The 25320-nt window shown below is 50.2% G+C and overlaps 1 protein-coding gene across 1 annotated transcript in view; it reads right to left on the bottom strand.

The window, feature by feature from the left end:
• Positions 1–1587: 1587 nt before the first annotated feature.
• The window catches only part of EEPD1 (endonuclease/exonuclease/phosphatase family domain containing 1), a 112336-nt gene continuing 88603 nt past the window's right edge, over positions 1588–25320 (bottom strand). Inside the window, exons 4-8 of the mRNA XM_043589251.1 lie at positions 15665–15775; positions 11853–11987; positions 9485–9623; positions 4530–4724; positions 1588–2305 (exon numbers count right to left, since the gene is read on the bottom strand). Coding sequence (XP_043445186.1) covers positions 2106–2305; positions 4530–4724; positions 9485–9623; positions 11853–11987; positions 15665–15775 — 780 coding nt within the window. The 3' untranslated portion in view covers positions 1588–2105. The remainder of the gene's footprint in view (positions 2306–4529; positions 4725–9484; positions 9624–11852; positions 11988–15664; positions 15776–25320) is intronic.

Here is a 25320-nt window from a genome sequence, read left to right as displayed (position 1 = left end):
TCTATTGAAGACAGCAAAAACGAGAAGAAAGAAAACAAAGCAAAGCAAAACCCAAGCCCAAACCATCCCCCAAAGCAAAAACCAGGAGGGCTGGGTCTCGAACTAGAAGAGCTGCCTCAGCACACAGCTTCCTGAGCAATGGCCTGGACCTTAGGAGCTAAAGCTGAGGCCACTCTGCATGTGAGGTGTGGCTGCTGAGTCTGCCTCCAGCTCAAACAGAATGGCCTTCATCAGGGCCATTTAACTGGCTTTCTTTTCCCTTCCTCTCACTTAAGAAGCCTTTCTTTCCATAGTTTTGGTGCAAAAGTCAGCCTGGCTAAAAGGATTGGGGCAGCTGGCTGGCAAATGCTGGTGGAGGTTTGCACTCTAGATGAGGCACCAAAAAAGGTTTGCTCAGCTGGGAAGCTGAGATCACCCTTTCCTCCCTGCCATGTTGTTTCCTTCTAACTAGAGCTCTTTGGGTCAAGGCTCAGCCATCACAGACTCCATGCCTCCAGTGGTCCAGTCTGAGTCCAAGGGAGAGGCACTACTCACCCTCCTACTGGAGAGACGGTCCCTCGGAGCGGGCATGGCTGAGGCCCAGGGACGCTCAGAGCCCCAAGGAAGGCCTTCCTTCCTGGGCCCATGATCAGTGATGCTTCTTGGAGTTGGGCAGTCCCAAAGATGGTCTCTGGTGGAAAATGGGCCTCTTTCACTGCATCCAGCCCCAGACCCGAGTCACAGGGATCACACTGTGTGGTGACAACAGTTTCTGGGTGCTGGTCTGCATCAGGTTTTCAGTGCGGAAGAAGAATAAACCCTCAGCTCCCATGGTGACCTGGAATAACCCAGGTGATCCAGGCTCATGACTCACACATTCCCTATCAACCGTGCTACTTACACAGCACTGCTGTTGGCAAGTGTAGAGTTGATATGTGGGCCTGGACTTTGGGCTGGGTTTGGATTCCATCTATTTACTTACCGGTTGTGTAAGCTGCAGGAGGTTAAGCTCTCTAAGCCTTCGTTCCTTTGGCTGTGAAGTGGGTGTTATAATCCTGGTCTCACGGGAGACCTCAGGGAGAACCATGCCATCTAAGGGGAGGGCCCCTGGTGGCGGTTAACATGTGCTTGCCCCCCTGCCCAACCACCCCCCAAAATAGACCCTCCCTCAATACTCCCAGGCTGAGCTTCCTGCGGACCCAGAATCAACAGATATTCCTCAGAAGCACTATCAGGCAGCTCTAGGCTCGGGATCTGATTGAAAAGTGATGAGGGCGGGGAGGGAGGAAATGATATCACCCTGACAGAATTCTTGTCCAGCACAGGAACCTCTGCCGAGCGTCCAGAGGCACAAGTGGGGCTCAGTGTACAGGACAGTCTAACCAAGGGCTCAGAAGACGAAGAACAGGCTGGGAGGGAGAAGGTCACAGAATGAATTTTATGGTGATCTCAGGGGGTCAACAGGGATGCGAGAGGCATCGCTGCAACGTGGGGTGTAAAGGAGCAGGCTCCCCGGATGACGGTGTCAGAGAGGCACGGGAGTGGGCACAAAACACCCGGGCCAGGGAGCACCCGGCCCCTTCCCCCAGGACTCTCACTGCAACCAGGCATGTTCATCTCTGTTTATTTTTTTCAGAACAAAACTAAAAATCACCACTCAAAATATTTGAGGAGAGTGCTCAGCTCAATCACAGTTAAAAGCTTTATGTAATTTGCAGCCAGAGCATCATGGACTGGAGGTCAGAAAGGAGAGCTTCTGGCATTGCTGGGACAGGGCCTGGCAGCCTGAGATGGCCCTCCCTTGCCCTGTCAGCCCCACTACTGTCCTCTGTATGCTGCCACCCAGGGCGGCAGCCAGCCAGCCCGAGTCTGCTGAGGTGGATGGCATCCACACGTTAGAAGCCATCTTAGTTCCCCACTGTGCTTCCGATTTGACCATCCGGTACCTCCCTCCCCCATTAGGGGTCCAAAAATGTCCACAAAGAAGGCAGGCAGGTCGAGGCCCAGGTGCTAGTGTTGTCAGGATGAAGACTGAGACAAAGTTCTGAGTCCTCGTCTTCACCTGGAAGGGCGAACTCCCTGCCCGGGCCTTCCGGGTCACGCGTGAAAAAACAGATTTGGTGCCATCATCGCTCGTGTTTAATGTTGGCTTCACTTCGCTCCAAAGTGACCCCGTTGCCATTCCGAGGGCATTCCTTCTTGTTCCAATCCTTTTCGGTGTAAAATTCGGCTAGCACAGGGCAGTGCTCAGAAGCCACTCCTCCCCAGGACCAGTTATCTGGAATCCAAGGGTTCGTGAGGCCTTCTCTCACTACAGCCCAGTGACCTGGAGAGACAGAGGGAAAAGAGATGCAGAGATGAGGCCTGGGGCTGGGTGGGGTCCCGGCTGGCAAGAAGAGGCATCTGTTCAATGTCTGCAAAGTCAGGATTCCCTGGCGATACTCCTCAGATAACCAGCTTGCCTGTGCAAACAAAATGTTCCAGCCAATTTGGTTTCCTGGACAAGTGAGGGCTTACCATGTAGGTACTGAACACCCCCCCCCACCCTCCGAGTCTAGGCCTCCCGCCCATTCACGTATCGGCCTATGGTTGACCTCCTCCTCACTATACACCTTTTCTAATCTGAGCAGCAAGAGTAAATATATTTGACGTAAGGTCAAATATCTCTCAAAGATGTCCAAAGTGAAAGTTTTATTTCACAAAGCAAAGGCAGTAAGTGGGGGAGGGAGGTGAAGGAGTTCTACAGGAAAGAGTAAAAAGGAAAAAGTTCTTACAGAAGCTTATGAGCAAATAAAAGTATCTTAAAATAATGCTTGAGGGGGTGCCTGGGTGGCTCAGTCAGTTAAGCGTCCGACTTTGGTTCAGGTCATGATCTCATGGTTCATGAGTTCAAGCCCCGCATCAGGCTCTGTGCAGACAGCTCAGAGCCTGGAGCCTGCTTCAGATTCTGTGTTTCTCTCTCTGCCCCTCCCCTGCTCGCCCTTGTCTCTTTCTCTCAAAAATAAACATTAAAAAAATTTAAAAAAAAAAACTCTAATGCTTTAGAAACATATAAAGCACAAGTATATTTAAAAAACAGTGAGGGGCGCCTGGGTGGCTCAGCCGGTTAAGCGTCCAACTTCGGTTCAGGTCATGATCTCAGGGTAGTTCGTGAGTTTGAGCTGTGCTGACAGCTCGAGCCTGGAGCTTCCTTTGGATTCTGTGTCTTCCTCTCTCTTCCCCTCCTCAGCTCGTGCCCTGTCTCTCTCTCTCAAACATTACAAAAAAACTAAAAAAACGAAACACAAACAGTAACAGAATAGTTAACAGAATAGTTACAGAAGCGAGCCTAGTGAGGGAGCATGGCCAGAGACCTCCAGTGAGAAGCGAGGTCACGTTAGTGGAAGCGCGAACAGGTCTGGGCTGAGCCACGGCCTGCCCACGTGACATTTCCATGATGGTGGCCACTCTTCCCTGTACCTTCGTCTCTAGCTTCGCAGCAAGGGGACGGATGAAATGATTCCTACCTTCCTTCTGGCCCTGTGTTCTCAACCGTCCAGCTCTGCTGATGAGGGCCGCTCTCTGCAGGCACCTCCTGGCAGCTGGGCAGGCTGTGGCCGCTCTCCGGCCCACCGCGCATTTTCTGCAAGCTGCATCTCGCCTAGTGTGAGGACGGTCACTCCCCCTGAGACCCGCTTCCCTCGTCCTTCAGATCCTCCCCGACACAGTCCAACAGGCAACCGGCACCCAGACAGAGGTAGAAGCTGGTGACACAGCCTGGACTGGTGAGAAGGTCTCAGCCCTGGCTGCCCGTTAGGCTTCTACAGAGGCGACCCCAGAATTGCACTTTCACCAATGTGGAATGTCTCCCTGAAGTATAATATGTGTAACACGTTGGGACTGAGTGAAACAACCAGGCAGGATTGAGGACCACTGTTCTCGCCATTCATCAAAAAACCTTACCGTCACTGTCGTATTTCCGACCGATTGCTTCCTGACCCAAAGTCTGCTCAGCAGACTCGGTTGGGGGCTGCGTTGCGGCGCTCAGATTCCCCACCGCACCCTGATCCTCATACAGTCTGTGAGAAGCATGTCCCCTGTCCTACTGTGAGGCTCTGAGACACGTCTGCTCATCCTCAGTGGCTGTCCCTCACCCAGACAGTGTGGCAGGAAGCCTCGGGCCACAGCACGGTGCCTGAATGTTATGGTGCTTAAGGAGTGTCTGCTAAATGACTGAGTGTCCTTAAATTAAAGTAAGCTATCAGCTCATCTCTGAATCGGTACCCTGCTGGCCTAGAACCAGGTTTGCCTGAGACACAGTTTGCCACTCCTGAAGATCAGTGAATGCCTCTTCATTATTTTTCACAGCCCCTCTTAGCCCTTAAAAGTGGCTCTGTTTGAATGATAATTATACAGGCACCTAAACGATACATAATCCTGTCAATGCCCACGGAGGCGGTAAGAACTCCTGACCAGAGTTATCAAACCAAAGGACCTGGAACTATCAGTTCAGACGGGTCTCTCTTACACCATTTCTGAACAGGAAAAAGAACGAGTGACTTCTGCTTTACCTGTGAAAACCTTCTTTAAGCTTTTACTGATCCAGATGTTGTCCAAAGACTTTGAGCCTTGGGGGTTCTTGGTGCTGATGTTGGTGAAGGTGTGTGCAGGGACCAGGTGGTAGAATTTTTCTTTCCTTAAGATATCATAGTCACTGCTGTCAGGTCCCTGGCCAAAATCTCCTAAAACAATCATGTCTTTTTCTCCTGGAGGTAGAACAAAGAAAATCAGGTATTTAAGAGGTCATGGGAGGTAAACCCAATATTGACTATAACCCACTAAGTGGGATCCTGATTCTTTGATTGGACTCCCCAGGGTTAGGAATGCATATGGTTCTCATTCTTCCAATTTTTCCCAATACCGCGTACAACAAACAAACATAAAACCAAAATACGCACAAAAGTTTGAGTAGGTTTGTGACCTGTTTGGAAAAGGAAAGATACGTGAAGCAGAGATTGCCTGTGTTCCAGCTCAGGTTCCAAATCTCATGGCAGAAAAAGCCTGAGGGTCTTGTCCAGATATTTAACAAGAGCTGGAAAAAACATTTATTGGGCACAGTGGGGAAAAAAACATGCAAATAATACAAGAGGGTGGCCATCTACAAGTCAAGGAAATCATCCCTCTGACACCTTGATCTCAGACTTCCAACCTCCAGAACTGTGAAGAAATACATTCCTATTGTCTAAGCCACCCAGAATATAGTATTTTGTCATGGCAGCGCTAGCAGACTAATACAGGGCCAGAGTGAGAGGTTTTTCCCCTTATTTTCAACATTTCTACCATTGTTTGATGTTCACTAAAGCAACTTAATCATCACGAAGTACTGAGTCATCACAAAGTACTTCCCGGAGGGAGCAGACATTCTGAGAGGACAGTGGACCCCAGCTAGGCTCTGGGATTCCCATACCTCTGCCGTCTCGAGATTCCCTTCAGGGGAGTCACATTATTGTGGCTAGCAGGGTGTCTGTCCTAGCTTTCAAGGGAGTCTTTAAGAAAGGCAGTTCATAAACGAGGGCCCAAGGTATCCGAGACCTGCAGGAAGTCTTTCTCCGAGACACCAACGTGTTTCAGCAATAATGGCTAGAGGCAAAGAACTCTGAAGTGAAATGACAAAATCCACCAGCAGAGGGCACTCGTGCACTGCAGATGACACCTGCTCTGGGGACCATGAGCGACAAAAGGGGGTATGATGGAAGACCCTCCTGGGGTTCCACCTGTGGCCTACAGAGATGTAATGGTACCCCTAGGCTGTATCTCAACAACATCTCAACATGACTTGAGAAATCAGTGCCAACTTCAACAGGAAAGCAGACTTGAGAATAAAGTGAACAACTCCTACCTGGCCAGTGCTAAGGCCATCCATGAGCCTTCATCCTGGCCATCCATGAGCCTTCACCTGGGATTGGGCCTTCTCCACAGGTAAGAAGCTAAGTCTCTGAGAGGCTGAGTGGCTTGCCAGCCCTCAAGCTCACGGCTCTTCATGAAGGGCTAGAATGCGAGAGCCATGAGGATGTGGGTGGCTGTTCATCACAAAATCCCATGTGCCTGGAACAGTGCCTGCTGCACGGCAGACCCTCGATAAGCACGTATGGAACAAATGGGTGAATGAGGCACGAGGAAAGCCCCTAGAATTAAGGTGCATTTTTTGAAAGGAGAAAAGACAAGGATGCTACGTTTACTAAATAACAAGAAAAGCCGAAGGTTAGGAGAAATGAGGCAGGACGTTCCCATATAACGAGACACGTTTTCATTGGGACGCAGACCCGAAAAAGTTTGGGCCAAAAGCGATTCTGAAACCAGGAGAGATGCTGGTGTCAGAGGTCAGCAGACACAGCTCCGTGTGACTTCAGGAATGACAACACCACAGCTCTTTCTGAATGCGCACATCCAGGTCTCTCACAACTCATCTGCTTTTGGTTAAATTGCTCTCCGTGATGGGGCGTCTGGGTGGCTCGGACAGTTACACATCTGACTCTTGCGTTTCGGCTCAGGTCTCTCGGCTTTGTGGGTTCAAGCACCACGTTGGGCTCTGTGCTGGCAGCAAGCACAGTCCTTGCCTTCGAGAATGCACAGGTGCACAGAGGCCTGAATTCTCCTAAAAAGCCATCCGCCTGGGATGGGATCCTTAGTTCCCAGGAGCAGCAGGGAGGATGCTTGGGGCTGACTTCCTCAGATAGTTCCTAGATTTATAGAACGCCAGTGACAATAGCAGGAGCTGGTCTCCACTGAGGGATAGTCCTACCCAGATGCCAAGCCATACTATGCACCTTGTTTCACGCTGAGTTCACAGAGAGAGTCCCAGGGGGGTCTGAAAGAAAGCTATCCCATCAGAGGACTGGCACACCACATGCTGAGGTCAACCCAGATGCACATTCCAGACAAAGGCAGAAAGGCCCAGAGTTCCCTAATCAAATTGGCTCTGTTTGCTCTGATAGCTGTGGAATAAAAGCTTAGTCTTTGTTTTAGCTCAGCCACCCCTGCTAATAATCAATTTGCCCTTGCACCTTGGGCACACTCGAGAACTTCCTGAACCCTTGGGTCTGCTGTGTCACCAGTTAACAACTGGATATTAGTTATAAGCACAAGGGCACTGGGAACATGAGTCACTGTCCATACCCGGACAAGTCAAGGCGAGCCGGGCTATGGGTCAACAGTCCCTTGGCAACTTGGAATGAAAACCTGACCGCGCTCTGGATGTCAGAAAAAACAGTGAGACGTTATCAGAGAAGTTATGAACTGGCATCTTTTTTTTTCTGCTTCCGTGTACAGACAAGGAAAAGCTTGAGGTCAAGAACAGAAACGTCCACAGATTTTAAATGCTATGAAGTCATCTTTTTAATAGGCTAGAGACAAGCTGTGGGTGAACAATTTCCCACAGAGCTGCTTCTTGGATGGAGTATCTCAGCTTAGACATCTTTGTGACTTTTTCTTTAGCCTGAAGACCCCTGATTTAAGTAGAATGCTAGTCACAGCACATCCTGGTTCACACTGTAAGTTGCCTATCAACATCCACAGTAGCATTATTCACAACAGCCAAAAGATGGAAACCAGGTATTCACCGACCAATGAATGGATAAACAAAATGCAGTATATATACACAACAGAACAGTATTTGGCCTTAAAAAGGAAGGAATTTTTTTTGAAAGAGAGAGAGAGAGAGAGAAAGAGAGAACATGTGCATGTGAGCAAGGGACAGAGAGAGACAAAGAGATAGAGAAGTTTCTATTAGGGGCTCGCCTGAAGCGGGGCTCACACTCACCTGATGTGGGGCCCAAACTCACCAACAGTGAGATCATGACCCGAGCCAAAGTCAGATGCTTAACGACCGAGCCACCCAGGCGCCCAAAATGTAAGGAAATTGTGACACATACTACAACATGGGTGAACCATAAAGACATGATATAAGTGAAGTAAGCCAGCCACGAGAGGACAAATACCGCATGACTCCATTTGTACGAGGTACCTAGAGTGCTCCAATTCATAGAGACAGAAAGTAGAAGGGTGGCTGCGGGGGGCTGGGGAAGGAGGGGGTGGGGAGCTCGTGTTGAACGGGCACAGAGTTTCGGTTTGGGAAGATGAAGAAGTCTTGCAGACGGATGGACATCATGGTTGTAAAACCATGTAAATGTACATACTGCCACCAAACGCTTAAAAAAAATGGTAAATGGTGTCTGTTATGTATGTTTTGCTACAATCAAAAAGTCTTTTTAAAATTTTTTTTTTCAACGTTTTTTTATTTATTTTTGGGACAGAGAGAGACAGAGCATGAGCGGGGGAGGGGCAGAGAGAGAGGGAGACACAGAATCAGAAACAGGCTCCAGGCTCCGAGCCATCAGCCCAGAGCCCGACGCGGGGCTCGAACTCCCGGACCGCGAGATCATGACCTGGCTGAAGTCGGACACTCAACCGACTGCGCCACCCAGGCGCCCCCAAAAAGTCTTTTTAAAATGTAAAGCTCTAATTTGACCAAATTATTTTTATAGCTGAATTCTCACGAGTCGCCCCTATGAGGGGCCAATCTAACATGGACAAGGCTTAGAAAACTAGAGACTATTGGTGAAAACTCAAGAACACGTTAAGACAATTCTGGGCCTCCGGCTGTAAACGCCCACCTAGAGAAGGGCAGGGCTCTGAAAAGTCCAGCCAAAAAGCCCAGTCTTTACAGCAGCGTTAACTCTTCCTTCTGGTCAACCTGCACACGGGAAAATTTCTGTATTGCTGGGGCAGAGCCTGGAAACAGAGAGCCCACTTCCTACTGAAGCTCTGCTCTTTTCACTGCTCTCTTAATCCTCTGGTATGTTTTGAGTCAGCTCGTGTCCGCTGAGCCCTCACTGTGTGCCCAGTACATCCACAGATCACCACCACGCCTCCCCAGCCGCCCCTGTTGAGGCGAGCACTGGACAGTCCCTGACTGGACGGGCTACAAGTAGTGTGGTGATTTCCCTGAGGTCCTACAGCGACTGAAGGAGCCAAGATTAAATGTGGGTTTTCTGAGAGCTCCGGGCTGATCTGCATCCCAGCAGGGAGAAAAAAATCTACCTTGTGCTAATCAGGACTTTCCCAGTCACCAACTGTCTTTCCTTCACAAGACGAGCACGTGCCAATCTGCAGGTGGCATCACCACAGCAGCAGCTGAACGCAGGAGGACTTGTCACGGGGGAGGGTGTCGTCACTTTTTTCCCCCTTAATCCTTTCCATCAAAGAGAGGCTGAAAAGCCCCAAAACCAACAGTGTGGAGCGTGCATGGTAGGCCCAGAGATGGAGGTGTCACCATGCACAGGGGTGGCTGGGCTCCACGAGATGCAGGGGCTGTGACAGACGGTCTTCTGTGCCCCCAGCATGCACTGCTGCTGACAGCCCTGTCAGCCTAAGGGATCAGAGGGATGCTCCGAAGAGGCAGCCCCCTGCCTGCCCCCTGCAGAAGTGGGACTTGTCGGCCCAGCCGAGGATAAAGACAATCTCCTACCTTTCAGGGTTTCCTGCAAGGTCTGTGCAAAGGTAGCCAAGCGGTGGCTGTCACTGTGATTCCTGCTTGGATTGTCGCCCCCTGGGAGGATCATGGATGCCAGGTGAAGGTTCACAAGGGTCAAGTCATTGCTTCCCACCTAGGCAAGAAGAAACAAAGCAACAGGGACAGGCTCAGATGCTCATATTTCCTGTATTCGTTGCTTCTGACTTAGGAACAGCTTCCTGCACGATGTTGACAACAGCAAACACAAACAAGGCAAGCTCACACTCCAAGAGATAATGCAAGACAGATCGCGCTTGGATTCTTTTGAGGCCCCCGTAGGACATCACACCCCCATTCCAACTTAGGGTCTGGAAAACCAGGTGCATCTGGAAAGGTCAGGTTTTGTTTTTTGTTTTTTCCTTGTAAGCAACCACAAAACAGGAGGCGGTGGTTCCCGCAGCTGGTGGTTAAGCAAGACTGGGGTCTTACACTCTAGGGCCAGACCGTGATCCCTCTGCCAGGACCCACCACTGGGACCCACTTCCTTCCCCACCCCACACACATCCCACCTACCCGCCCCCTTTGTGTTCTCTTCTCTCTGGAGACCACTGTGCCCTGCTGCTCACTTTCACCAGATTTCAAAGGAACAGGAAAGCTGGCTGAAGCCTGGCAGCATCGGATACATCGCAGCCTTGGGTCCCCAGGGCAGGTGTCGTGGTGGGCAGGTACAGAAACACACAGAGATGGGTCTCCTGGGCACAGCAGCTTTGCTCAGCTGCTCGGGTTTTGGCAATCCTGCCCTTCCATTTGTCATGGTGACAAACGCTAAATACTGCCAGGAAGGACAGGGGTGCAGGGGGAGCCCCCAGGAAGTGAAGGCTTCACTTCATTTCATCTTACAGACATGACCCCAGTTCACCATCACCACCACCCAGCCTGGAGAGCCCTCTGCAGCTGTGGCTCCGACCACAGAGAAACCACCTTAAGGCCACAGGCAGGGAAACCCTGCCTAGGAGGAGAACCTGGAGCCTGCTCCAGATTCTGTGTCTCCCTCGCTCTGCCCCTCCCCCACTCACACACTCTCTCTCTCTCTCAAAAATGAATAAACGTTAAAAAATAAATAAACAAAATTGGAGACACCGGTTGGTCTGGCTGTTGCCCTGCTAGGTCAAAGCAAGTGCGGCCACTTTACATAAAACAGAAATCCAGGGCAGCACTAGGAGGTTTTAAAAAATCTGGCAGATTTTGCACATCAATCTCCTAAGTACAACCACAGGCACCCCCAGGCGTGCGTGTGCACACAGAACCCCAGCAACTTTGCAGCCGGGGGCAGAGCCTGGTCCAGATCCCGGCTGCAACCAACACAGCTCCCAGCACAGAGGCTGCCCCTGCCACATGCCGCCAGAGACCGTGCTGTGATTTGAGGCAACTCTCAGGCTCCAGAACTGCTCTGGAGCACACAGAAGTGTGTGGGGGGGGGGGGCAGGGGGTGCTCAAACACCCAGCAGGTAGCTTGCTAGGCTCTGTGGCAAGGGACCACTCTTGCCTGACCCTGCATTTCACAGGTAAGTGCCATGGGGATAAGGTCAATTGAGTGCCGACTGGGAGATCTATTTTGGCTGCTGGCTTCTTTTTTCCTCCTAATGCCCAGCTTCTGACTGTTTGTTGTTCATGACGTATCCCAGGTGCATCCCGAGGAAACAAAGAGACAGCTCAGATCAGTCCCCCTGCTCCTATCGATGCTCACGTAGGGAAGGGCTCATCTGGAGAGGTCAGTGGTGGGGCTGCCCTGACTCCACAACCCAGAAGCTCCTCTTGAACCCCTCCAAACCCAGATGACCCCTTGAGGGTCTTCCCCTCCCCACCCCCAACCCCCCCACCCCACCCTTCCACCTCCTGGTAAGGAGAAGCATGTCCTCAGAACCCATTCTGCTGTCCTCTAATCCAGTGATCTCCAAATGCCAGAGGAATGAAGAAGCACTGAAGGTACCTTTGAAAAACAGGCCGTCCTGGGCCCTGTCCCAGAAATTCTGTGTGTTTGGGGGACGGTCCAGGAATCCCTGATTTTAAGGCAAGCCCCCCAGGTGATTCTGACGCGCGTTAGGTTTGGGAGCCAGCCATTTGATCTTCTGTGCCCAGATGCCAGAGTTATCAGAGCTAGAGTCCTCACCGCCCCCCACCCCTGCCCCCAATCCCTCTCATTCCTGTTCTGGACAAGTTCACTGGCCAAGGGAACCCCAGGAGGACATGCTGACCTGACCCTCAAAGAGAATGAAATCAAGACAAAAAGATGAGGCCGCTCTGGATCACAGTTTAGAAAGGGACCCCCCACCCCACCCCCCAGCTTTTAGAAGTAGACCTTCACAGAAACATGGAATGGTACCTTGAACTTCGCAAGGTACGGGCTGGGACCCGTGGGCTTCCCATGCCCGTTGCCAGGTGAACTTTCCTGCGAGGTGGCGTCTCTCAGCTCCACCCCGGCCGCAGAGTCCCACAGGAATCCAGAGAATCCAGCCCCCTGCGGGAGAGGAACAGCTATCAGTCTGAATCAGGATTCAGCCCCACGCTGGGGGAAGAGGCAGGGGAAGCCAGAAGGAGATTTGGGGGGGCAGTGGTTGGTTCTGCACTGGGTCCTGAGATCACATGCATAGGGACTGTTTCAGAAACAAAAGCACACCCCTAAAGCCACAGCACATTCCTCCTTGCCCCCAGCCCCAAATTTCCCATGCTGCCAATTTCAGAGTTTTATGTGGAGCCAGAGGGACCTAGGCTGTTATCTCTTTGGGGTGAAGTGAAGGGAGGCTCCAACTAAGCACAGAATTATCTTTTTAATCATCACATCCCTATGACAGACACTCATATCCCTGTCTACCAGGCAGGGGCTCAGCTGCTCAGAGAGGTCAAGTAACTTCCCTAAAATCCCACAGCTGGTAAGCAGCAATGCTGAGAATCAAATAGAAAACTCTCAGCAGTAGGCTTTGCTTACCAATTAGTGGCTGCATACAACAATCAGCACCTAGCAAATCCTCAGTATTTGCTGGATGAATGGAGGTCAGTGCTAAGAGTCACAGTGGTTTAGAAGTGGTCAAGGGCCCTCTGCGGGTGGACAGGTCTGCAGCCCCGGTGCAGGGCCCCATGAGGGCCAGAGAGTCGTGTCAGGAGTGTCCCAGGGCTTGGTGCTAAACGCTGCCATCTCCGGCTTCAGAATCTGCCAGCTTCTCACTGTTATCCCTGGGGGCCTTCTGCAAAGAGGAAAAGCTTCCTCTCCCACCCCACTCCAGCATCTAGAGGCTCTGCCGCCCGAGATTGGCAGCGGGACCCGTGGCATCGCTGGAGGGACCGGTGGTGCTCGTTGCGAAAAGAGAGGAAGTGACTCTGCACAACCTAAGTGGCCTCTGCTGAGTCCCCAACATAGGCTGGACTCCAGCCGCACGCCCTGCTGGGCTCAGCACCTCAACTAGACCAACTTGTGTTGAGGAGGAGGGAAGGGGTGAACAGGGAACTGTGTTCTGCATGCTTTGGTATTTATAGAACCATAGGCCTGCCCGCCCACTGGAGAGAGCACCAGCTTAAGAATCTGAAGAGCCGGATCTCAGGGCCACCTGTGTCACTCAGCTGCGGGACTACGGGAGCCCCCCCCTCCCTTTTCTAAACCTGTTTCCTTGGGTACAAAGTGAGGGAAACAGGATTTGCCCTTTTGGTTTGGGAGGGTTATCCCCCCCTTTACTGCTTCTCAAGCAGTGGTGCCAGAGTAACCTTCCTAAAGTACCATTCAGGTGGTCAGCTCTGCTGAAGAACCTTCAGTGGCTCCCCAGTGTGCACGACCCACTGCGCGAGGGGCCCTCCCGGTAGGCACCTTCGTGTTCAATGCGGCCCTTCACACCTGCTCACCCACGTTCTCAGCAGGACCGGGTGTTCCTGGGAGCGTCTCCCAGCCCCAGGACCCAGGAGGCCCCACCTCCAGAAGAACTGCTGTGCCTCCAAGCCGGGCCACGGGAGATCAGGTGTTAGAGCCAGAGCCCTAAAATGGGGTTCGGGGCTGACTCCACCTGGCGGCGGCTAGAGGACTTTGGGGCAAGTCGTTTTGTCTTTACAGATCGCAATTTCTCATGTGCAGCTGTGCCTCCAGCTGTGGGGCGAGGACCCGAGAACTGAAGAGAGGCGCGTGGACGTCACCGCATGCATGGGGCAGACAGCAGGTGCAGCTATCCCTCTCCCGTCTCCGTCTTGGGTAGAGATCGAATATGTGCCACTCACAGATACAACTTATCAAATAGTGTTTAAAGAATTTTTAGGTTATCTGCCCATATTTAAGATTCAATAAATGTCACATTAAAATCCAGGTACGTGCATCTTTTGAGAGACCAGAAGATTTGTCCACACGAGGCCCACAACAAGTGCGTGGGCACAGCAACAAGTGCGTGGGCACAGCCTGCCGCCTCACGTGGACGCTGCCAGGCCCTGGCTTGTGTGCAGTTAATAAAGCATTTCAATGCACATTGTCTTTTCAAATCCTACAGCCACCCAGTGACTTAAGGAAGGGGCTATTGCTCCCATTTTAGAAATGAAGGAATGGAGGCTGAGAAGGTTAAGTGGCTTGAACTCGGGTCTCCTTGCAACGGCACAGTGTTCTCCAATGGCCTTGATGCCCCAAGCTGGAGCAGGGTTTCCTGCCTCGTCCCTCCAACAGGCTGTGAGCTCCTGGAGGGAGGGGCTCCATCAGCTCAGGCTGAATCCCTGCCCTGGGCTCACAATGAGTGAAAACAGGCAGGGCTGTGTCACCGGGTCTGTTTTTCTTACTGATGTCTATCTGGCATGTAGCAAAGTGCCTGGCATGCAGTAACCTTTCTAATTTTTCAGCGGACAAATAAAGAGTGTTAAATGGACTATAAGATCCTAATAAACCCACCTATAAGATACTATTTTTTTTTTAAAAAGGCAAGGTGTGGGCAGGGGAAGGGGGGGTGCACGTGGGTGGCTCAGTCGGTTAAGCATCTGACTCTTAGTTTCGGCTCAGGTAGTGATCTCACGGTTTCACGATTTCAAGCTCCACATCAGGCTCCGTGCGGACAGTGTGGAGCCTGCTTGGGATTCTCGCTCTCCCTCTCTCTGCCCCTCACCCACTCATGCTCACTCTTTCGCTCTCTCTCAAAATAAATAACATTAAAGAAAAAGGCAAGGTGGTAGTGTTATTTCTATGTAGCCTGAGTAGGAACAACCATGGGCTACAGAGGTAAAGACCAGACACATTCCAAGTTGGCTTAATTTCCAGCCTATGGGGAAAGTACACTGGCTATCGCCTATAGTAACAATTTACATTCCAAAACATAAATCCCAGAGAAATAAGATTTATACCACCTTTTTAAGTCGTGGCTAAAAAAGAGAGCTTATTGTCAATAATTAACCAGATAACTTTAAGCCAGTATATATTTATAATTTAAAAGTTCCAAATCTCAATATCCCTCACATAAATGCTATTTGTGTGTTTATAAACATGTTGGGCATACTAGAGAGAAAGAAATACAACATCTGCATTGATAGAAAAACTATGTGATGACACAATTTCCAACTCAAGATTAGCTACCAGAACTCTATTTTAAAATCTAAAACCCCACTAATATCAAACATTCCAAATGAGTAAAAACCTCAGTCTTGAATAGATCTGTCAGAGTGAAAACATACCCTTACAGTGATTTGCCCACAGCCACAGGGGAAATACCAACGAAAGAAGACTCAAAATTAAAATCTGCTCAAAATGTCCACAGAACATTTCCATGTGCACAATTTCTACCACGAAAAGCAAATGCTTCGCCTATGAATTAAGTGAATTTGAAGTTTTCAGTCAATGAACAATGGGCTCTCCACAAACTTGGCAGAGGATAGAACTGTGGCGACAGGATTAAGAGGACAAAGGACAGAAATACCCCATTTGCAGCCTTGGCTCCAGACAGGATTTCTCCACTCCTCCCAATACCCCAAACCCCCGTTTCCGCCTGGGCAGCCGTCCATTCCCGATCGAAACATGAAGCAAGAACCAGGGCATTTTGCAACGAATAGCAAAGAGCTAAGAAATGTGCAGCAACACAAAATTGCACCAGGGATGTTGGCGAAGGAAAGTTTTAAATGTCTGTGATTAGGGAAAAGAAAGGTTTCCACAAAACGGAGATAAAATCCAAGTTTTGCAGACGAAGGTACCTTCTGGAGCGGCGTGGAGGGCATCTCGGCGACAACGGCCTTCCAGCATCCCCGGGGCTGCTTCCACTTGCGGATGTTGGGCAGGAGAGGCTGGTTTAGCTCCGTACAGAACTGCAAAGACAGAGCACAAGTTGGTGTGTGTTCGTACCGAAAGCACACCCAGCTGGGGGCAGCCGGAGGAGCCAGGAAATGCCTGAGCCTGACTCATCAGCCTTATTCAGAGGCTTGTCGGGCTTCATCTCTGTTCTTAGGGTTCGTGAAGACGCAGAGGACTAAAAAAGCCCCACAAGTTAAAAAGCAAACTACCTATAAACGCACAGTTATCACCTGGGGTGGGGGGGGGGGGGTCTCAGTTCATAGTAATCAATTCGCTTTGTAGCATTCTAGCACAGATAGCTCAAAACAAGCTGTCAGAATCCTTTCGATCCTTGTAAAACCAGTGGTTTCAAGGTCCCAGGAGGATCTAGATACCAAACGTGGAGAAAGGAAGAGGAATACGTGGGGGTCTTTTCTCCCCCGAGCCTAGCTCACAGGTGGAAAAGCCACCCCCCCCCCACCCCGCTCCATCTAGAACCACCATATGTTCGCTTTGATGCTCTTCCGAGAAGAAAGCCCCGCTGTGGTGGCTCCAACACCCCACGTGTGTTTATAGGCTGTGCTGCTTTTCGCTTGCGCGGCTCCTCCAAAATGGCATGGGAACCACAGAGGGACTTGATTGATCACCAAGGCAAAAGACAACTGCACCAGCCAAGTAAATGAAGGGTTAACAAACTACGTGCTCCCAAAGAGGTGGACCAGCTCCTCGAACTCACGCCTCAGTCACAAGCCAGCCCCTTGACGACGGTTCCTTTGAGGGGGCCCCAGCGTTTGTCATATTTGGGTTTTGTTTGTGAGATGCTCCAGCATCGGATTCCACCCCTTCTGGGGGCACACCGTGTGTCATGCAAGTCGGAGCATGCCAGTCACCCGTTTCTGTGTCCGGCCCTACAAAGTGAGTCTTCTGGCTCCCCTGGGCGCCTCTCCACCCCCTCCCCCGTGAGCTGTCCTCCACTAACCTCACTTCGCTCCAGTGCTTCAGCTTAAACCTCTGTCCCGAAGGCCCCCAAACCTGTACCTGCGGCTCAGATTTCTCTCCCAAGGTGTGAACGGCATTTCGACAACCTTTTTAACATTTCTACCTGAATGTCTCCACAGAACCACAAGCCCAACAGGGTCACAAAGGGACCTGCCGTTCCCCTCCCCCCATGTCTATCTCAGTTCCTGGTATTTCCATCCTTAGAGCTGCTCTGACTCGTCCCTCTCCTCCTCCGGCCTGGCCCACTGATTCCACCGCCTCATGGGTCTGGAGCTCGCTCTTTTTGTTCTCTAGTCCCATGACCGTGGCCTGTTTCAGAGCCCCATCTTCTCTCACCTGGGTCACCAGCAGAACTGTGAAGTCTTCCTACCTGTCATTCAGTCACCCTCCATGTGTCCTCTGGGTAAGTTGTGATGGCCATGCTGACAGCTGCTATCCCTGTGGTTCCTAAAGTAAGGCCCGGGGCCCAAGAGCTTCAACATCACCTGGGAGTTTGTTAGAAAGCCTCCGGCCAGGGTCTGATCCTAGACCGACTGGATCAGAAAGGCGAGTGAGGCCTGGTGACCTGTTGTTAACGAGCCCGCCCTGCAGGTGATTCTGATTCCTGCCAAGGTTGGAGAACTGCAGCTGGCCAGACCCTCATCACAAGTCTCTGCCCCAGAGGCAGGCAGTGCTGTGGGCAAACAGCTGTCAGCTGCCAGCCCTCTGCAGGAGCACCTCAGCTGCAGAGAGCTGCATTCCTGGCCCCTCCTGGGCGGGGCCTCACACTGCTTAGCTTTAGGAGGGAAGATGAGCATCCCTCCCTGGGCAAGGGAGGAAGCATGGCAGGAGGTCTACTTTAGATACATGCCATTCTCTCTCAAAATAAATAAACTTAAAGAAAAAAAAAAGAGCAGGGGCGCCTGGGTGGCTCCATTGGTTAAGCATCCTACTCTTGATTTCGGCTCAGGTCATGATCTCACGGTTCATGAGATCAAGCCCCGCATTGCACTCTGTGGTGACAGTGGGCAGAGCCTGCTTGGGATTCGGTCTCTCTCTCTGCCCCTCCCCAGCTCGTGCTTGCACGCTCTATCTCAAAATAAATAAACTTTCAAAAATATTAAAGAAACAAAAAAGAGATGTGCTGTTCTTGGGGTTCTGCCTTTCCAGTTAGACGGTTAAGTGTCTGCCTTTCCCTGATAGCAGATAACATAAAGAACAGACACTGTACCCAAGTCACCTTTAAAAAAATTGTTTTATTAAGTTTATTTATTTTGAGAGAGAGAGAGAGAGAGAGAGAGAGAGAGAGAGAGAGAGAGAATCCCAAGCAGCCTGGCAATGTCAGCGCAGAGCCTGATGCAGGGCTCAACTCACGAACTGTGAGGTCATGACCTGAGCCAAAATCAAGAATCAAGCCCTCAACCGACTGAGCCACCCGGCACCTCCCAGAGTCGCCTTTATAAAGCTCAGCTGACACTGAGCACGGTGCCCCCTGACACTCACCAAGCCTCTGCTGGTGAACCAGGAAACGCCAGGGAAGACGGCACTCCCCAGTCCGTCCGTGTATGACACACAAATTGGGGGCGGGGGGACTGCTCCTTGCGAGCTGATTATCTAAATAATTGCCTCAATTTTAACCTCACTTTGAGTCTGCCTGAGAAGTGTTCTCTTTGGGATTTGATCATTAGGGCTTTTATCGGTTCCTGACCATGGACAGTGTGCTATTCCTAATGAGGGCCTTCACCCCAGATGAATCCCCTTGGCCAGATGGTCTTGGCTGGAAGCCATCCTTGGATGGGAAATGAAGCACTTTGGAAAATGCAGCCGGAATGTATTGACTATAACTTTAGGGAATCTAGCGAGGAAATGGACTCCACAAAGGGTCCAATTTCCTGCCAGGGAATCATTTGCTTGCTGAGTGATCATTAGAGCTGAATCTGAGAATCATTAAAAAGGAAAGAAGCTCCGAAAGCCCATCTGGTGCTTCGCTCTTCTCCACGCAGGGAGTCCCACACCTGGCTGCTCACCCAAATCTCTCAGGATGCACCCTGGGGAGGCTCTGTTTTTAGATACCCCCTCCGGTGATTAGCCAGCCACCCAGATTAGAGAACCCGCAGGACCCTGCTGTGCTGGGAACTGCAACATGTAGGAGCCACAAATCACATCTTTCCTAACCCTCAGAGAGCCTTCAGATACCTGAAGACAGGTGAATCTCCCGTTCACGCTGTAAACGCCAGCCCCACTTAAACACGCCCATTCCGGGCAACACCACTGTGATCAGAAGGGTTAGCATGCGAAGGAAGAAGGGACACAGGCTTCCATTGCTCTCCATGCTTATGACTCTCAGAGAAGGCCTTTGGAGCCTAAAGTCAGCTAGTCAAAGTGTGATCATCGGTATCGTCTGGGAATTCATGAAACATGCATATTCCCAGGCCCCTCTCAACCTACTGAGTTAGTAACTCCAGGCGGGGGCCAGGTGATCTGCATTTAAACAGTCCCTCCAGGTGCCTTGGATACAATTTTAAAGCTGGTGTTATCAGATGAGGGAAAGACATTCTCCTTTTGTTTTCTATCTAAAAGCTTTTCTTTCGTGGGTAAACTCTAGGAGATTTAAGGAACCCTAATTCCTGACCTTTAAGGGCTACCTATATTTTGTACATCTGAAGCCTTGATCTTGATAACCTCTCTCAGCCCACAGAGTAGATGATCCCCCTGCTATGCCCTCTTATTCAGTATCTCATATTATCAGAGACAATTAATAGTTTAAGGAACCAGGGGAAAATTATTTATGGCTAGAAGCGTTCTATGCGACATCTGCACGCACAGACCTCAGTGCTAGGTAAGGGGTAGGACTGTCTTCTATTTCTAGGGCTGAAAAAAGAATTGCCAGTGTGGTAACTTAGTTGACTGCACTACCAGTTCACAGCAACACTGAAGAGCACCTTTTAGATTCCTGCTACTCAGAGTGCGGTCCGTGGACCATCAGCACTGACCTCACTTGGGAGTCTGTCAGAAATGCAAAGTCTCAGGCTCACCCCAGACCTACTGCCTTGAAATCAACATTTTCTCAGGACCTCGGAGTGATTTACAAGCTTGGCAAGTTTGAGAAGCCTGCTTCGGAGCCTTCCTTGTTTTGTAGACATCGTCCCTATTACCTGCCCCAGCCGGCCTGCATGAGGCGAACACCCTACCAGTTATTCGTGAGTGAACTACAGCACAGAAAGGTTAAGCCATATGTGAGTTTCCAGTCAAGATCACACGGTGGAGAAGAGTTAGAGGAGGGTCTGAACTGAGGTCTGCTTTCCACTGCTCTATCTCCTGGCCAGGCAGGTATAAGAGACGGAGTAGGGCAGGCTCCCAGATGAGGCCAGCCCGCCTTACTGGATGGATCCTTGGGTCCTTCCTCCTGAAAACTTCACAGGAAAACAAAAGCAACCTCTGAGAGCCCTCCCTCTGAACTCTGCCTAAAATTGTTTTATTTAGAACAGCTGGTTCTCAAATTGTCTGCTTCGTCCACATATCAGCAGGTAGAAACAATACTCTTCTAAGTAAAAGAGGCTCACCGGGGCAGAAAGGGTGGAAATGGGGGTGTGTGTAGGGTTGGGACAAAATCTCCCAGGGAGCTGACCTGCACAACCCAAAACTACGACCCTACAAATGTATTTCTAGAATCCTGGGGGTTAGCCCACCATCTGCCTCCATCAAAATCACACTGGTTCTTGTTTTTAAAAGCACAGATTTGTGAACTCCATCCCTCACAGAATCGGAATCTCTGAGGTTAGGGCCAATCTGTGCATTTCTCACAGGATCCCCAATCAGCTTTGAAGCGTGAGCAACTCAGACAAGGCTCTGCAATTGCTTATTTTGAACTCAGCCTTCATATTTTTCATACCTGTGGTCTGGAAAGACAGTTTTCATTATTCAAAACAAACCTACCATTTCAGCTATCACCCCCACACGGTGCAAGCATCTGACTGGGCCTCTTCTCAGATAATCCCATGAGGTAACACATGAAGGGAGCCCAGCGCACAGGAGGCATGTGACAGGTACTCGCTGAATGGATGAATCAGAGAGGTCTCCTGAGGATCCCACCTTATGGCTTCTCTCTCCCAAGATGAGTTACAAGAACAACTGTAGGCTGGACTTGTTTCTCTAGCTTCAGACCAAACATGGGTGATACCGTCATTCTTTCGCACCCACCCCACTGCCAGCTTCAACAACACCAAATCCCCTCTGCTCTTTGGCTCAGCAATCATGGGACTCAGTGTCAGAGATTTTAACTCCAATCTACAAGATGCCCAAGGCATAGGCATTCAGAAATGCCAAGTCCTAAGAGAAAACACTCTTGGCTATGTTTCAGATGTGCTGCACCCTGGGTCTGCCCTGGATCAGCTGACTCAGCTTGTCTCTGCAGTGACAGAAGGGTTCCAAGGCTTGAGACCAACCTCGATTTGTTTGTGGACCTTTGGACTTTTTTTTTCTTTCTTTCTACTCCTCCCCCTTCCTGAAACAAATATTCCTTGCTCATCCGGTCCTGAGTGAGAAACACAAATAGGAAAAGCAATCTAATTTCACTCGGTGGCCTGTCCAGCCACCACCAAGCTCAGTGGTCCTTTCGGCTTCCCCGTTCAGTTAACTTAAAACACCTGTGAGCTAGGTATTAACATGTGTTACAGCGGTGCCCACAGAGTTAGCTGGAGACAGACTTTTAGGACTACTGGCAGGCATTTTCAAAAGCAAACTCCAAATGGCCACCCTTATCCTGCATCCTGGATGGCGGGGGAGGGGTGTCCTCACTTGGAACCCTCTGGGTCAAATTTCCAGATAAAGTTGCTTTGTTTTGAGTTGGTTGTTTTTGCTTGCTTTATGGATTCTGGAGGTGACCTCCTGGACAGTGAGTTTTCCACATGTGAACCGCTAGTTTTCTCTGCACACTCAAGACAGCTTCTGAAAACGCAGTATATGATGGATAAAGCAGCACAGGTGAGCTTCCTTAAAAAAGATAAATTGCCATCATAAAATAAAGAAGTCCCTGACTCAGACCATGCAAGGTCAAGAGACTGAACTTTCATTTGGATGCCACAGGCATGGGTGCAAATGACAGAGACAACAGTTTCTGTACCGTTAATTGTAAGCAAGGGCTTATCTTTGCCAGCATCTTCAAGGGCGGAAATGCCATGGACAATAATAGAAGCCAGCACATCTATGGGTATCTGTAAATGATCCCATTTGGAGTGGAACCAAAGAATGGTTGAGGTCATTAAAAACCGTCACTGTACTCTAAAAGAAAACACCAACACAAAAGCAAATTACATCTCAGTATCAGCTCAATAAGAACCATGTTTGGCCTTCTAAGTGTAACAAGCCTATTGCAAAGTTTTTCTGGGATATTTGTTTAGCCTTTAGAATGTTGATATTTTGAAGGTCGATGGGCAGCCAAGTACTCAGTTACATTGCTTAGTTCTCCAAGGAGCTAAGTGCCTTAATGGTTATCAGCGGTCTTAATGGCCCTGGCATGCCTCTTTGCAGAGCAAGGGCTCACACACACAGTGTAACACGGACACAAAGCAATAGCGAAAAGTCTTTCAACCTCCTCTTTGTCTCAATCTGTCCAGAAGAGATAAAGTTTGCTCGGTGGCTTATGCCCTATGTTCCCAAAGAGCCAGGATTATCATAGAAGAAAGAAGCCCCTGTCTTAGGTCAATGCAAACACAGGCACGTATCCCTGAGGGGAGACAGGTGCAATGTGGGACAGAGAGCAGTATAGGGTGAGGGTTCTCCAGGGCTCTGAGCACCTCTGACTTTACTGCTACAACACTGCCTACAGGGCCTTCCCTACAGGGTCAGGAATCTGCAGAGGGGGAGCGTCGGTCATTCTCTCTGCTCCTTGGGGGCTCATTGAACAACTACCATATTCCAACATTAAAAGGAAGAACTGGCCTTGGTTTCTTCTAGCTTCACAAGTTTCCTCAGTGGGCCACCTTCATGGGCTAGAAGAAGAGGGGGAGCTTTGAGACCCTAGGTCTTGGTCTCCCTATCCATCAAGTGCAGGGACGGGAGGAGATGACCCCGTTCAAGGGCATTTCCAGCTCCAAAACCATACGATTCTGGAATTCTAGGAGGCGAGGATGAGAAAAGAGGGAAAGGTGGAGGGGGGAGGGATGAAGGAAGCGTAGGGAGAGGAAATATAAGATTCTCATAAACTCCTCTCTCCCTCTTTCTCTGTGATAATTGCTGTATGAACTCCACGGAGAAGCTGATTGCATTGAGAGGACACTGAACTATCCAAAGGCCTTTCCCCCAAACCATGAGAGTGGATTCCACTCTTCCAAAAAACGGCATCAGCTTTCTTTCATGTCCCCTTGGCTCCACCCGGAAGACCCCTCGCTAAACTGCCTGGAATAAGAGCATACTCCTAATAGGTAGTAATTCTAATAGGTTAAGTTTGGCTAAATCCAACAATAGTCAGAAACACAGGTGGCCAGTAACCTACAGCCCAGTCAGCTTCTGAAACCTATAAAAAAGTAAGAGCCGGAGGGGGAAGGGAAGGGCAGGGGAAGTAAGTGCCAATAATTTGACAGACAGTTTTCACAGATTATCACATTTACTCCTACTGATAACCTCGCGAGGCAGGTAATAATGCTCCCATTTGACCCCTGAGGAAACCAGGCACCATGGCAAGGTCACTCACTGCCAGCAAGTGGGCCACGTGGGATGGGAACCGGGTCTGGCCAGCTCTAATGCCGAAACGCACAGAGGGGAGAAAGCTCAGAAAACACAAGCCTGCCAACCGATCTAGGCGATGGTGTATGTGGTGCAGGCACCGTACCACACGCGTTCGAAATCTGGGGTTCTCTGGAACTGAGTCAGTTTCATCATCAGTGCCCTCGGGGTCCCGGGGACACAGAGTTCTGGAGAGGTCACCACATCAGACCACAGCTTACCTTCTGGCAGGGACCAGGCACTGGCGGGACGTGCCCATTCTGTAACCTAGAGCCAAGTACTCAGAGCTTCATAAGGCAGCCCCTGCTCTAAAGCTCAGGCCCCATCCTTCCTCATCAGCGGGGAGAGGCAGTGAGTTTACAGCCCCTTCATCACTCGGCCCAGGGGCCACTTCAAGATCAGCTCCATGAACAAGCTCTTTCCATGGGCACCCGAAAGGAATTCTGGGCGAGTGTTCATCCTTGTTTAAACATTATCATGCTGAGGAAGATCAAAAGCAAACAGAGACATTTCCTCAGCCTCCACAAACAGCTAATCATTAGCTGCTTTTACAGAGTCAAGGGAAGGGACACCCATAGGCACTCCTGTCAACAGAACGGCTGCTGGTTCTGGTAACCTCTCCTCTGTGTTCTCCCAAGTTACTTATCATGGGTTTCCTGAACAAGATGGTTAAAAATGACAAAGGTGGTGGGGGGGGGGGGGAGTGCCTGGGTGGCTCAGTCAGTTAAGCGTACGACTTCAGCTCAGGTCACGATCTCGTGGTTCATGGTTTCCAGCCCCACCTTGGGCTCTGTGCTGACAGCTCAGAGCCTGGAGCCTGCTTCGGATTCTGCGTCTCCCTCTCTCTCTGCCCATCCTCTGCTCATGCTCTGTTTCCGTCTCTCAAAAAATAAATAAATGTTAAAAAAAATTTTTTTTAATAATAATAAAAAATAAAAGGGCTAAAAAGCCTTTCAAGGACAATCAAAACATTTTTCTGCAAGGGGAACTATAAAATGGAGAGCAGAGGGAGAGGGAGATTTCATAGAGGTGGAAGTTAGGAGGAGACGGAGCCACACGGGGCATGGGGTCCCACACTGCCACACTGCCACCACCCTCACCACCTTCCTCATCATCCCTCACTGTCGCCCTTCAGGGACACTTCCAAAGGTTCTCGTCTTCTTCAAAGGTCTTCGGATGTGAAGACTCTTCATCTCAGCTAGGAGCGAAGACTGTGATAGTTTTGTGGCTTTTTTTCCCCCTTCTCTTTATTTTTTTTTTAATTTTTTTTTCAACGTTTATTTATTTTTGGGACAGAGAGAGACAGAGCATGAACGGGGGAGGGGCAGAGAGAGAGGGAGACACAGAATCGGAAACAGGCTCCAGGCTCTGAGCCATCAGCCCAGAGCCTGACGCGGGGCTCGAACTCCCAGACTGCGAGATCGTGACCTGGCTGAAGTCGGACGCTTAACCGACTGTGCCACCCAGGCGCCCCTTCCCCTTCTCTTTAAATTGAGGCTTATGTCTGGATATAAACGAACACAAGCTCATTATAGGATAATTTGTAAAGTAGAGAAACACAGAAAAATCTAAGCAGAATACCACTGGGCAGGACAAGCACTGCCAACCTTCTGTGGATTTCCCTGCAGGCTATTTCCTGTGGAGTTTGTTGCTACATCTGTCTGTCCGTATAGATGCACACGGTTTTGCGTTCTGCTTTTCCTGCTTACCACTGTGCCACAGGATTACAATGCCTTCTAAATTCATGCCATGAGCCATCTGACATGCTATGATACGGACAGGGCAAGCCATACCACGGTGGTGGAGGTTTCATTACTTGGAAGAAATTTCTGCTTGAGGCTCCTCTCATTTCACTGTCAACATCTTAAAATCACCTAAC

The sequence above is a fragment of the Prionailurus bengalensis genome, chromosome A2, assembly GCF_016509475.1.
Source record: "Prionailurus bengalensis isolate Pbe53 chromosome A2, Fcat_Pben_1.1_paternal_pri, whole genome shotgun sequence".
NCBI classification, from domain to species: Eukaryota; Metazoa; Chordata; class Mammalia; order Carnivora; family Felidae; genus Prionailurus; species Prionailurus bengalensis.
The sequence above is the reverse complement of the archived record's forward strand: the minus strand, read 5'-3'. Positions and strand labels throughout refer to the sequence as shown.